A 13,985-nucleotide genomic window follows, 5' to 3' on the forward strand; every position below is an offset into this window, starting at 1 on the left:
ACAGGAGTGCACACCTGTTGCAGAGCAAAGAAGGCCCCAGATGTTACAATCAGCAGGATCCATCCTCCCTTTTTTCCCCTCCCTCCCCCCCTTTACTCCCCAGCCTTCAGTGACTCAGCAGGTACTCTTGGCCTTCAGAAAGCCTAAGTCATGGCTGGCTCATTATCTGTTGACTGTAGAACCCGATGGTCCTTTAAGCATCTCTACCAACATCTAACACCTGCTGTCTCCACCCTCTCTGAGCTGGAACAGATGACCCACCCTAGCATGTCCAGGGCTGATAGTTTTCAGGTTTTCATGAGTGAAAGCAAATAGATTTTACTAATATCTCATAGTACTGAGAGACACCTGTAACCCACCATTTAAAAACAAAATATACACAGGGTACAAATGAGAAAAATAACAGTGATAATAATAGCGGATATATATGTAGAGCTTTGTGGTTTACCAAGCACTTTATATGCATGAGGTCATGTTATCTTCACAACACCCTGTGGTGTAGTACACGCTCCATGTCCTCCACTTTGAGGCTCAGAAGTGAAGGGACTTGCTCCAGCTAGCAAGTAGCAGAGCTAGAACTTGGCCTTCGGAGTCCAAATCAGGGCCCTTTCCACTATGCCATAGCTGCTTCTCATACCATAGTGGGAAATGTGGTATATTCCTAAACCATAATGGCATATTATATCTTGGTAAAGTTGGGTTGAACCAGGGTAAATTCAGTTCTATTATATCCTTTAATGGAAAAGCAAAATATTAAAAATGGGGAAGGAAAATATCTATTCACTTATGCAATACATCCCTTTTATAACACATCCTATCATTGTATGGATTCATAGGTCAAGTTATAGCCACTGATCATAACTATATAAAATAAAAAACCATAGCATAAGAGGTATTTGTCTTTTTCAGGGTTGTCTTTTTTTCTTAATACCAGCATTGTAAAGGGGCTACATTGTAATTTTGTAATTATTTTCTGTTATATAGAGAGTTTTCCAAACAGCCAACTGTAAATAGAAACTTAGAGTTAAAAGGAACCCTAGAGACCATCATATCTAAAGCAAGAATACTCTTTACAATATCCCTCACAATTGATTAGCCAGCCTCCCTTTGAAGAAGTGATAGACAATTCATGACCTACCAAGGAAACCCATTCCATTTTGAGGCAACTCCAGTAATTATGAACTTCCTCCTTATATTTAGAGCTGGATCTGACCCTGTGTAGCCCTTCCACTCGGTCAAAACTAAATAAATAATCCCTTTCCCACATGAGAACTCTTGAAATATTTGAAGATCTCAGTCATGCTTCCCTTATGTCAGCTTTAGGATTAAAATCACATTTCCCCACAAATTCCTTCAGTTGGTCCTTGGATCATTTTGCATGATTTCAGGTCTCCTCACCAGCTAGGCTACTCTCTTCTGTACGTTCTCCAACTTGTCAGTGTTTCTCCTAATGTAGTGCCTAGAACTGAGCCTGTATCCAATTAGGATATAGCTTAAGGTAGCACACACTTACATATATGTTCACATACATGTTTGGTACATACACATTATATTTATAATTGTAGTGTGTATATAACATTTTCATTCAGTGACTTTTTTACTTTACAGGCCAATGCAGATCCTTCTGTGATAAACTGCCTGCATAACCTGTCACGTCGAATTGCCATTGTGCTGCAGCATGAAGAGAGGCGTTGCCAGTACCTGACCAGAGAGGCCAAGCTGATCTTAGCCATTCAGGATGAAGTGTCTGCCATGTCTGACAGTGAGTCCTGGGCTCACTGCCCTTGCCTGCCCTAGCAACCCTAATGGGAAATTTTTAAGTGGAAGATGAGTGTCAGGTAGAGGAGCAGGTCAGCTGTGTGATAGATTGTTTTTTAGTGGTTAAATTAAATATTCCCTAAAATGAAAGGCAATGTGGTATGATATGGAAAATCATTAGACTTGGTATTTAGACCTGGGTTTAAGTCTGAGCTTTGCCACTTTCTAGCTGTGTGACCTTGGAAAAGTCACATAATTTTTTTGGACTTTAATTTCCTCACTTTGATCCTTGGGTCCCTTCTAACTCTGATATTCTATGAGTCTAAGTGGATTAAACCCTGTTTTAGGACATTAATACTGCTGGTAATAGCAGGGAACTTTTAACTTGAAGTGTTTTTTCTTATTTGGAAATAATTCTTCCAGATATTGGGTTGAGCCATGAATAAAATTTGCTACTCTTATAGTAATTAACTCACATTTACATAATGCTTTGCATATACTTACCTCAGTCAGTCCTTAGAACACCTCTATAGAGGAGGTACCATAAGTACTATTACTTCATTTTATAGCTGAAGAAAATGAAGCTTAGAGACTTAAAAACTTGCCTCAAAGGTCCTACGACCCAGCAGTGGTGGAGACAGACCTCTCGTGTTGGGGGCAAGTGACTAAAGAAAAGCATTTTGGTGGGAGGAAGGGAGGGAGTTATTTGGAACCATTTCATTGCCATTAAATCTCTTAAACCAGATTTTTTACTGACGTTACTTGAGGAGAAGACATAGAATTAAAATCCAAACTCCACGTGCCACTGGAGTCAAACCTTACATTAGAGCAAAACGGTTAATAAAGAAGATAAGGAAAGCATTGTATAACATTATTCATTTCACAAACAGCAAGCATCTTCCTCTGTGCATTGCACTGCAGATTTCTAGATTTCTGGAGAAATGCATAGACAAAAAAGGAGTCCCTGTCCTTACTGAATTTATGGTGCAGTTAGGAGAGAGAAGACGTGTATGTGGATAAACATGATACAGGATAGAAGAGCCTAAGTATATGAGAAAAGTTCAGAGAGTTAGGAGAGGAAAGGAGGAGTGGGACTGAAGAGTGGGTGACCCCTGAGTAGAGCCTGGAAGTCTGGAGGGATGTCAGCAAGCAGAGATGGAGAAGAGTCCCTCATGTCCTAAGAAGAAGCAAGACAGGAGAGTATCCAGAGGAAAAGGGGGTGCGGCAGTGGAGTTAGTTTGTACAGGGCTTTGGGTTGCCGGACTCAGTGACTCAGGGTGCCTGGAGCCTTGTAGCTGTTTTGTTTGAAGATGTTGATCTTGGACATCTCAGACCAGCTCGATCCAAACTGTCTCAAGGCCACATTTTGTGATCATAGATTTAGAAGTGGAAGGGGCCAAGGCAACCCCCTTTGTTTTCTCAGTGAGGAAGCCCGAGACCCAGAGGAATGAAGTGTCTTGCTCAGGATCACACAGTTTGTGAATGACAGATCATCTAACTCCAGATAACTGTGCTTTCATGCTGATGCACACTGCCTTCAAATATTTGGATCAAAGTAGCTGTTTATAAAAAGAAGAGTTCAGAACTGGGGCCAAGTCCCATATTTGGGTATCTGCTCCAAATTGAAGCCTCTTTTGGTTTCTGCCTTCACCTAAGCTATAATCCTACCTGAAGGCACCTGGAAAGCCTAGGAAGTGTGAAATATCAAGTTCTTATTTTATATTCTGTGAAATACTCCAGTGATTTTGTTACTCCTTTCCATTTATTTGAAATCACGTTCTGTGATGGCATCTTTGTCATCTTCTGTGAGTGGTATTGTTTTCAATGGACTTGGCAGCACTGCTGAGGCCTCACTATGGTCCCAGGTACCCAGTCTGTACTTCCTTCTCTTTTCTGAAGATCTTGGACCCTTTATCCAGAAAAGGTGTCCAGGAAAGGTAGCAAGGTGGCTGGAAAGGAGCCAGGTTCAATCCCTGCTGCTATCTGGGAGTCTGATTGACTGCAGTGTGCTTCCCGTTTTATTGTATGTCATACCTCTTCTGGTGACCTGCCTCATTTGTGGGGCATTGGTCAGCTGCTGGACGTAAAATACAAATGCTGGTCAGAGGAACTCTAATCTGTTTAACTCAGGGTTCAAAATAATCACAGAGATCAAGACAAGGTTTGTTTTTTATTTTGTTTTATTATTAAAAGAAATTGTTTTAAAAATTCTTTCATTGTGCACAGTAGAAAGTGTCCTAGATTTGGATTCAGAAGCTTAGATTTATCCATGCTCTGCTGCTTCTTACTTTTGTGCCTCAAGAGTGAGTTATTTCATCTCTCTGGGCCTCCATTTCAGTCCTCGTCCATAAAGGAGGCTGTTGGAATAAGGAATAGGTTCCTTCCACTTCAGAAATCTGTAATCCCAACATCATAAATAATTGAGAATTCAAGATACAAGTAACAAAATTCTCTTTTAGAAGTATTTCTAGGAACAGCTAGGTGGTGCAGTGGATAGAGCACCAGCCCTAGAGTCAGAGGACCTGAGTTCAAATTTGGCATCACACACTTACTAGCTATGTGACCCTGGGCAAGTCACTTAACCCCCATTGCCTCCAGAAAACAAACAAAAAAGTATTCCTGTTCTGTGTTTATAAAAGTTGTTTTACTTTGAAAACTTTATTCATTTACTTGTTTTAATTGAAGGTCCACAGTCTCCATTTCATCATATTCTTCCCAAATGTAAATTGGCCAGAGACCTCAAGGAAGCTTATGACAGGTAAGTGATGACAGGTAACCAGCTTGAAAGAAGCATAATTGAGCTGTTTTATCTTCAAATTAGTCACCACCGTCTATGTTGCTTGTCATTTGGCCGTTCATAGTCCTCATGTAAGTAGCTGCCACTGTATGTAAGCCTCTGCTAGGGAATCACTCTTCATTATGCAAAAACTAGTGACCTTGTAGAGATGAGGTTTGGTGCCTGGGACCATCAGTGCCATTAAGATTGTTGCTTAATAACTGATTGATAGAAAGCATAGGAAGACCCAGATTCTAATTTTAGTTCTGCTCCTGACCTGTAGTGTAGCCTTAAAGAATGCTTCCCCTCTTGTCCTGTTCTTCTTCTGTGAAATGAAAGGTTTGGCTTAAGTACTATATAAAATCCTTTCCAGATATACCACATTTTACTGTGATTCTGACAGCATGGTATAGTGGGAAACATTGGGCTGGGACTCAGAAAACCTAGCTTCTAATCCTTGTTCTGCCGTTATCTAGCTGTGTGACCTGAGGGCATCACTTAACCTCTCTGGTCCTCCGTTTTCAATACTGTAAAATGAGACAGTTGTACTAAATGATCTCTAAGGTCACTTTCAGCTCTGCTAGTCTGTGATTCTGTTTTAATTTGTCTCAGAAATTTCTTCTGAATTTTGTAGGTAGATTTGAATAAGATGATCTTGTACTGCTTTTCTCATCACCATGTCCTCAGGAGGGCTAATCTTGGTAGCCAAGACCTTTTCTGCACAGCAGGATGCATAAAACAATCTTCTAGAAGTTTTCCCTTCTGTTGTAAAGAGATAATTAAACTTCCCTTGAATGGGGAAATGTCTGCACAGTATTTTAAAGATATTGAAAGAAAGGTGCATAATAAGTATGACTGTTTGAATATAGAGTGCATAGAGGTCCTAGTGAAGCTATCGGTCATGGTTATGTTCTCATTGCTAATATCTGTGAAGAGATTTACAGTTTACAAAGCCTTTTCATATTTGTTATGCAGTTGGAGCATTGCGGTAACCCTGTGATGGAGCAGTGTTGTTCCATTTTGCAGAGGAGAGCTGTGAATAGAGATGAGGTCATCCTTTCTTATATTGAGATGCTTTGAGGCCCCCAATGCATACCCAAGTAGCAGCTCTTTTTTTCCGTGCTTCTGCCATTAGTTTCTTTCTAGGAGAACCCACATCAGCAGCTTTGAATGTCATTGGCAGGTGACCTCACAGTACCCTAACAACCCCAGAAGTTGATGAACTAGGCAGTTGTAGTAAATGTACTCTAGCTTGAGGACCTGGGTGCAGATACATGATCATAAAAATACTGATATGTATTGAGCTCCAGTTTGTTCTGCAAACCTTTATTTAAAAAAAATTTGTTGTTACCTTTTGTGTTTCATACCACAGTTATTTGCTGACATATCTTTCCACCATCATTACCTTCCTCTTAGGAACATTGCCTTACAAGAAGAAAAAAAGACCAATGCAAAACTAACTTACAGCCAGGTTTGACAGCGTGGAAAGCATCTGCAGCCTGTAATCCCTCACCCCTTTACTGAAAGGAGTGAAGCTTATTTCATTGTCTCTTCTCCACAACCAAGATTGGTTATTGCAGTTAATCTAGGTTCATTGAAATTAGTGAGGTCATTACAATTAATCTGCCTTTTAGTGTTGTTTTTGGCTTATAGTTGTGCGTATTGTTTTCCAGGTTTTTCTCTGTGTATTAGTTCATAAACATATTTCCATGTTTCTCTGAATTCCTCATATTCATAGTGTCTTGCTGTCCAATATTCTGTTTCATCTATATAAATACTGTCTATTTAGCTACTTCCCAATTGATGGACTTTCATTTAGTTTCATTTTTTTACTACAACAAAAAATGCGGCTATGGATATTTTGGTATACATGGGGCGTTTGTTTATATCGTTGACCTTGTGGGACTTATGCCCAGTAGCATGTTCCTAACCAAAGGTTAGGAACTGAATTTTTGTTGACGTACTTCCTGCATAATTCTACTAGCAGTGAGTTGGTGTGCCTGACTTCCTTCAACCCCTCCATCACTGATTATTTCATTTATTATTTTTGCCAGCTTAATAATAAACTAAATAGAATTTATTAAGTGCTTACTTTGTTTTGGGCACTAGGGATAGAAAGTCAAAATCAAAAACAGTCCTTGCCCTTAAGAAGCTTAAGGAGATGAAACCTCAGAGTAGTTTAATTTGCATTTCTCTTATTAGTGAACTGGAACTTTTTACATAGTTGTTGATATTTGTATTTCTACTCCTGAAGACTTTGTTCATATCCTTTGTCCACTTATCTGTGGAAAAACGTCATTTCTCCATGTACCCCTTACTTTTTCTTACAGCTCTTGATCCTTTGGAAATAAAATAAATGCACAAGAATTTCAGAGGAGGATTCTGGGGAACATAGGGTGCTCCCGAAGTACCTTATTCATCCTCATGTCTTCTCAGGAAGGAAAGGGACAGAGAGATATTATTTTCTCTTGTTTACAGATGAAAGGAAACTAAATTGCTCCAAATCCAACAGTCATAGTGGAGTCAGGACAAGCCTTCGGAGTGTCTGAGTCCGCTCTAGTGCTGCAGGCACGCAGCCTCTCCATGAGCCTCCTTGCTCCTAGAAGAAGCTCTAGGTGATCGTTGTCGAGCTTGGAGTCCGGAAACAAAGGAGCTTTCTCCATCCTTGATGTGTTGGTTGATGTGGAAGATCAGTCAAACTGGCGAAACTCACTTTACATGTTGATTTCAGATCCCACAGATGATGTGATTGGAAGATTTGTGACCCTTCCTACAAGGAGTTGCTCCAGAGCAAGGGAGCTGCTGAAGAGCCATTGGTGCAGTGAGCCTTTTTACATTTCATGTTTAATTCAGCTCAGTATTCAGTACAAACTAAGGGCAAAACTTTGTGTTTGTCACTGAGGAAAGACCTGGAAAACCCTGCCCTCAGAGAACACAGAGGAATACTGTCATAGATTAGAATGTGATCAGTACAGAGGAAGGATCTAATGAAAACATACTATGAGAGATTAGAAGAGAAATAGAAAACTTCCAGCTGTGGTGGAGACAGATCAGGGAAAGTTGCACAGAGGAGGGGGCAGCTGAGCTGAAGCTGAAAGGAAGGGAAAATGTCCACACATGGAAGCTGTCTTTTACAGGATCATTGGTGTTCCCAGGCCACAATGTGACATGGTAGATAGCGATTTTCTTGCTTTGAAATTCTTTCCTTATTTTGAGTAATAATAGCTAACTTTTATATAGTGCCTACAGTGTACCAGGCACTTTTGATCCTCAAATTACCCTGGAAGGTAAGTGTTATTATGCCCATTTCACGGTTGAGGAAACTGTGGCACACAGAGGTGAAATGACTTGCCCAGGATCGCAACTAGGAAGTATCTGAGATCAAATTTGAACTCAGGTCCTGACTCCAGATCTGACACCCCATCCACTGTGCCACCTAGCTGCCCCTTTTGCCTTCTTTATGTTCAACATTCACAAGAGTACCTGGCACATAGCAAGTGCTTAATAAATGCTTTTTACATGCATGCAGATATTCATTCATTCGGTGAGATGCTGCTAAGAGCCTCCAAGCCTGGAGAGCCTTGGGAAATGAGGAGGAAGGGGCAGCCCCTGACTCTCAACAGGCAGAGATGTGGGGTCATCTGGGTCTCACCAAGGGAGCACCTGAGGCAGAAGAGGGCTACATTCTCTCCCACCTGTGGGTCTTCAGGCCAGTCACTCCTCTCAGCCTCAGTCTACCTGTGGATCTTCCAGTTCTCAGTCTATACCACCTCTAAAGCTGGCTTCTAACTAAAAATCGTGTTAACTAATTAGAAAGCCTTCCTATTTCTTTCTGAGAAAGTGTGTCTCGATTTTTTTGTGGAAAAAATTAAAGTGATTGAGCCTCCTGGAGGATTCCTCTGTTCGGTCAGCTGTTCACTGTGGCGTGTGGAGGGCGTGGCCAAGAGTTTCTGGAGGGACCCCGAGCACTTACAGTTGCACAGCTCCATCTAGTGACGGCCTCCTTGAACTCACAGTTGAAAATTCTCTAACTGGCAAAGACCAGCCTCTTTGTAAGCCGTTAAACCATGAATCTCAGGACCACCGTCTAGTCCAACTCCTTTATTGTACAGAGGAGGAAACGGAGGCTCAGGGACACCTAGGCAGTGCATGACAGAGCCTAGATTTGAACTTGGGTCTAAGGATTCCAGATCCATGGCTTATTCCACTATGCAGTGACACCTTTGTTAATTTACTCAATTACGGTAAAGGCCCTCTGTGTTCCCAAAACTGTCTTTTTTCTTTGTTAGGACTCTATCCTCATCTTGCCTACTCTTGAATATGTTGTATCATCTATTGTATGTATATATGTGTTTATGTATTACATACATAAAACATTTGTATGTGTATATGTATATTATCTTGAATACACACACACACACACACACACACACACACACACACACACACACACACACATTCTCTGTGTTCAGTAAATGAAATTGAAAGCATAACAGTTTGTGCTCTGTGGACCCTGAATTATACCAACAATTTGATGACTATTTTGAAGCACTAGTCTTGAGTTTCAGAGTTCCCTTGGTACCCCACTGCCAGTCAAAGTTGAGAGTTGTTAGGGAAGGACTGAGCTCAAACTGTTAATAAAGGACCATGATAATAATAAAGCTGCTTTGGGTATGGACAGTTTTCTGCAGATCTGTGGTAAGTATAATGTATCAGAAAGGGCAGTATTACGCCTGCTGCCTGGGTGTCATGGAGCAGCTCATTTCAATTCACTGGGCCTCTCAATTTCTTCAGCTGTAAGATGGAAATGACTGGACTAGGTGAACTCCCACATTCCTTCCTGTTCTACATTCTGTGATTCTCCTGTGTTTTCCCTGGGATAGTGTGGAGGGTAAAGCAGAGACTGCTGGATGAGGGAGGAAATGCTTGCTTCCTCTTGCCCCTGCTCCCCACTCTGGTGGTAAATATTCTTCAGGCGTGGATTCTTTGAGGCCCTGCATTTCATTAGTACAGCTGAGAAAACCTGGGCATTGTGGACAGAGCACAGGTCTCCAAGTCAGAAGATCTGGATTTGAGTTTGCCCTTTTATACCTGGCTAGGTGAGGGGAAGCGTGTCATGGCTAAGCTTGAGCTTGAGCTTGAGCTTCAGCTTCCTCGTGGGCAAAAGAAGGCTAGGGATACTTATACTACCTGCCTGCTTCCCAAGGCACTTCATTAACCTTTAAGTGATATATAAATTTAAGTTCTTATTGATTTCTAGATGGAGAAGAATGATTGCTCCTTATCCATTTCCTCTTTATTACTATTGCTTCATCACGTTGGACCTCAGTGTCCTTGTATTTCAGTTAGGAATAATAATGATATAGATCCCAAGGAATTTGGGGAAACCATTCATTTAAAAATTCTCTAAGTTAATAAGCTTGGTAGACTAAGTAGCTTTAAAATAAAAAGAGTTTTGCTCTCTACTTGGGCTAGCCAGTGGATGTTTCCAAATATCATTATGTGCACAGCCTTGGGTGACTTTATCCTGTGCTTTGCCATGCTGCCTTCATACTTTTGACTGTCTAGATGAAAGGTACTGGTTTGGGAGGAAGTGAGTTCCCCGTTTCTCTGGTAGACATTAAGTGGGGCAGCTAGGTGGTGCTGTGGATAGAGCACCAGTGCAGGAGTCAGGAGGACCTGAGTTCAAATCTCACCTCAGACACTTAACACTCACTAGCTGTGTGGCCTTGGGCAAGTCACTTAACCCCAGTTGCCTCATCCTGGGTCATTTCCAGTCATCCTGATGAATATCTGGTCACTGGATTCAGATGGCTCTGGAGGAGAAGTGAGGCTGGTGACCTGCACAGCCCTCCCTCACTCTGAAAACAAAGTCAAGTGCAAGCCGTGTCATTATTTCTCTGATGGCATGGTCTTCTTCGGCAACAAAGAACAAACACACAGGCATTAAGTTGAATCTGATTGACTATCAGGAATTATGTTTCAGGTAAGGATTGATCTTACCACAGATAGTCTTCCATGTTCCCCACAAATTCTAGAATTCTATGACTTTGAATCTTCTGTAGACTAAAGTCCACTCTTTAATCCTTGTAAAATTAGAACCAAATTATCCTGGAGCAGCAAATGCATATGTATTCAGAGCCACCTGGCTTTGCTAACATTATGTTCTGAGAAGACAAGGTAGAGGTAAGGAGGCATTCAGAAGGAAGGGAGAGAGGGAAGAGAAGAAAGTAATGTGTTCAGCCTTAGACCATGAGTTTGGCATCTTAAATTCCTAAATAAGTTCTGGCTTTGTATTAAAGAATGTAAATGGATGTGTATGTTTATTTTTATATATAAAACAGATTGGACAACAGAGTTGTAATGACCAGCGCTCTGGGCCTCACACCCAAGTGCAAAATCATCCGTTGAAGATCCTGAATTTCCCTGCAAACCATCCCAAGTCACCACATTATGGGCCAAGGCTTTCAGTATGCTTACATAGTTATTTGAAGGTTTGGATCAATTCCAAGGAGGCCCTTCCTGCCTTTGGCATGCAGTTAACAGTTTATTTCCTACAAAGCCTTTTCAGACAATGCCATTAATACCAAAGTGAATGGAAAGAAAAACACTGGGGATCAAAACCATTTAGGTTATGAAGTCCTACTCAACTGAGTGGGTTATGGGCATTTAACATGACAGTTAAAATAGAAAAAATTTTCCTTCTTTCTTCTCCTCCTCTTCCTTGTGACCCCTTCAGCGTCAGGTTTTTCTGTTTACCTCGTTGCTATGAAGGGTTTCAAGGACCTTCTCAGTAGCCAGAGGAGAGCTGAAAATTACATTCTCCTCATTCTTTTTATGGTCTGGAGCAATGTTTTAATTGGTGTTTCAACAGTGTTTTGGATGGAATATAAAGCCTCTAGTTTCAAGGGTACATTCCTTTTCAGTGCAATATTTGTATGCCATTATCTTCTAGTTCACAGTCTTTGTGGAGGGGCAGCCACAGTACGGATTACTTGGAAGAATTGACTAGAGTACATGGGAAAAGACAAATCAGACATTTAATAGCAGCTGGGTAAAGGACTGGTATATCCCTTCCCCACACAGGAGTCTTAATCACATTTCTGTGGGACTCCAGTTTACAGAGTTCTTTCCTCACAACCACTCAGGGAGGTAGGATAGGATAAGTATTGTGCCTATTTTACAGTTAAGGAGACTGAGCTTCCTTGAGGTGAAGTGACTGGAGCTGGTGGTCGAGCTGAGACTCAAACCCCGTTCTGCCAGCCTCTTTCCAGGCCCCATGTCTGTAATGTCAAACCTCGTTCTGTCCTTCAGTTTTTATTTTATTTTTTCTCAATTCCATGTAAACAAAGTTTTTAACATTTGTTTTTTAAAATTTTGAGTAGCAAATTCTCTTCCTCTCTCCTCCCCTTTTCTCCTCCTTGATAAGGCAGGACATTTGATAAGCTTCTACATGTGCAGTTATGCAAAACATTTCCGTATTAGCCGTGTTGCAAAAGAAAATGCAGACCAAAAAAAAAACAGGGACAATGAAGAAAGTTTAAAAAGTATGCTTTAGTCTTCATTCAGATTCCATCAATTCTTTTTCTGGAAGTAGTTAGCCATTTTCATCTTCAGTCTTTTGGAATTATTGGATTATTGCAGTGCTGAGAATAGCTAGGTCATTCACAGTTGATCATTGTACAAACTGCCGTTACTGTATACAGTATTCTCCTGGTTCTGCTCATTTCACTGTGTATAAGTTCATGTAAATCCTTCCTGGGTCTTTCTGAGAGCATCCTGCTCATCATTTCTTATAGCACAGTAGTATTCTATCACAATCATATATTACAACTTATTCAGTCATTCACCAATTGATGGACATCCCCTCAATTTCTAATAATTTGCCACCGCAAAAAGAGCTGTTATAAATATTTTTGTACATACAGGTCCTTTCCCATTTTTTAAAAATCTCTTTGGGGTACAAACCTAGTAGTGGTACATCTGGGTCAAAAGGTATGCACAGTTTTCTAGTCCCTTGGGCGTAGTTCCAAATTTTTCTCCAGAATGGCTGAAGCACTTCCCAACTCCACCAGCAGTACATGTGTCTCAGTTTTCCCACATCTTCCCCCCAACATTTGTCATTTTCCTTTTCTGTCATATTAGCTATTCTGATAGATGTGAAGTAGTACCTCAGTTTTTTCTAATTTCTTTAATAAGTAGTGATTTGGAGCGTATTTTCATATGACTAAAGATTGCTTTTGTGTCTTCTTTCCACTAACTTTTTAAGTCCATTATATTCTTTCCATTACATCAGGCTGCTTCCCAGATGATCACTTGTTTGCCTTTCCGCATGTAATTGCTTGTATGTATGCTTTGTGCTCCTCAGAGGAAAGGATAAGGTTTTGAAATACTTGTAGAATATAAGTTTGAAATGACAAGATTATATATTTGATATTTCCTTGACTCCTAATTCTAGAGTCTTCAGATGAGTATTTGAATTTTGTTAAAAATGAGGCATCTATAAATAGAAAGAATTTCACCTTCTTCACTGAGGAATCTTCTTTGCTCTAGCTTTTTTAACAGAATGAAAAAGAAGGAGGAAAGATGTCTGTGAGTAGCCAGGTGACACAACTGGGCCTGAAGTCAGAAATACTCAAACTTGCTGAGTTCAAACCAAGCCTCAGACACTTATTAGCTGTGTGACCCTGGGCAAGTCACTTAACCCTGTTTGCCTCAGTTCCTCTTCTGTAAAATGAACTGGAAATGGCCAATCACTTCAGTATCTTTGCTAAGAGAACCCCAGATTGAGGTCATGAAGAATTGGATACAACTGAACAACAACTGAATGGGAATATAAGATGGTAATAAAACAGTGTTTAATTTTTTTAGTCCTGTAGTATCACCATAGGAGCAGAAATTACAGCAGTTAAAATTGGACCACTTATATGATTCTCACTTAATACATTTCTTATTCTACTTTGTTTATTTAAGAAGCTGAAACCATTTTTCAGAGTTTAGTATAAGAGTCACAATCCTGGAATACCCCAAACCAAAGACAAGCAGTTCTCTGAAAGCCAAGGAACAGCCTACGGCAAGACTTTATCAGCTCCAGACGTGTTTTATTAATGCTCATTCCCTAATGAAGTCAGGATCAGTGCATTTAAATACAGGAACTGGGGAGAAACCCATGGATTTCCCCATCATACTCTTGAACCTTGTTAAATCCTATTATTATACATTCACCCTCTGAAGGATTTTGTTAAAAAAAAAAAAAAAACAACAACAACAATAGTCTGTCTGTCCTCCCAGACCCTCAGGCCTATAGCAGTAGCTCAGTTTTATTACTGCAGTCCTTTGGGAATATGGGCATCAAGGCTCCATCTGTCCCTTCTCTCAGACCATAGTGATAGCTCACACTAACTCCACTTTTACTTTAGGTCATTGTGATCACTAATGGTTGTTTTGCTTC

At 40.6% G+C, this 13,985-nt stretch overlaps 1 protein-coding gene across 9 annotated transcripts in view; it reads left to right on the top strand.

Annotated features, from left to right (window-relative positions):
• NPRL3 (NPR3 like, GATOR1 complex subunit) overlaps positions 1-13,985 on the top strand; it is a 111,022-nt gene that overhangs the window by 47,796 nt on the left and 49,241 nt on the right. For all 9 annotated transcript variants that reach the window (XM_072602209.1, XM_072602164.1, XM_072602199.1 and 6 more), the window contains 2 exons: positions 1,609-1,762; positions 4,444-4,516. In XM_072602209.1, the coding sequence (XP_072458310.1) occupies positions 1,609-1,762; positions 4,444-4,516 (227 nt within the window). The remainder of the gene's footprint in view (positions 1-1,608; positions 1,763-4,443; positions 4,517-13,985) is intronic.

This window comes from Notamacropus eugenii, chromosome 1, assembly GCF_028372415.1.
Source record: "Notamacropus eugenii isolate mMacEug1 chromosome 1, mMacEug1.pri_v2, whole genome shotgun sequence".
NCBI classification, from domain to species: Eukaryota; Metazoa; Chordata; class Mammalia; order Diprotodontia; family Macropodidae; genus Notamacropus; species Notamacropus eugenii.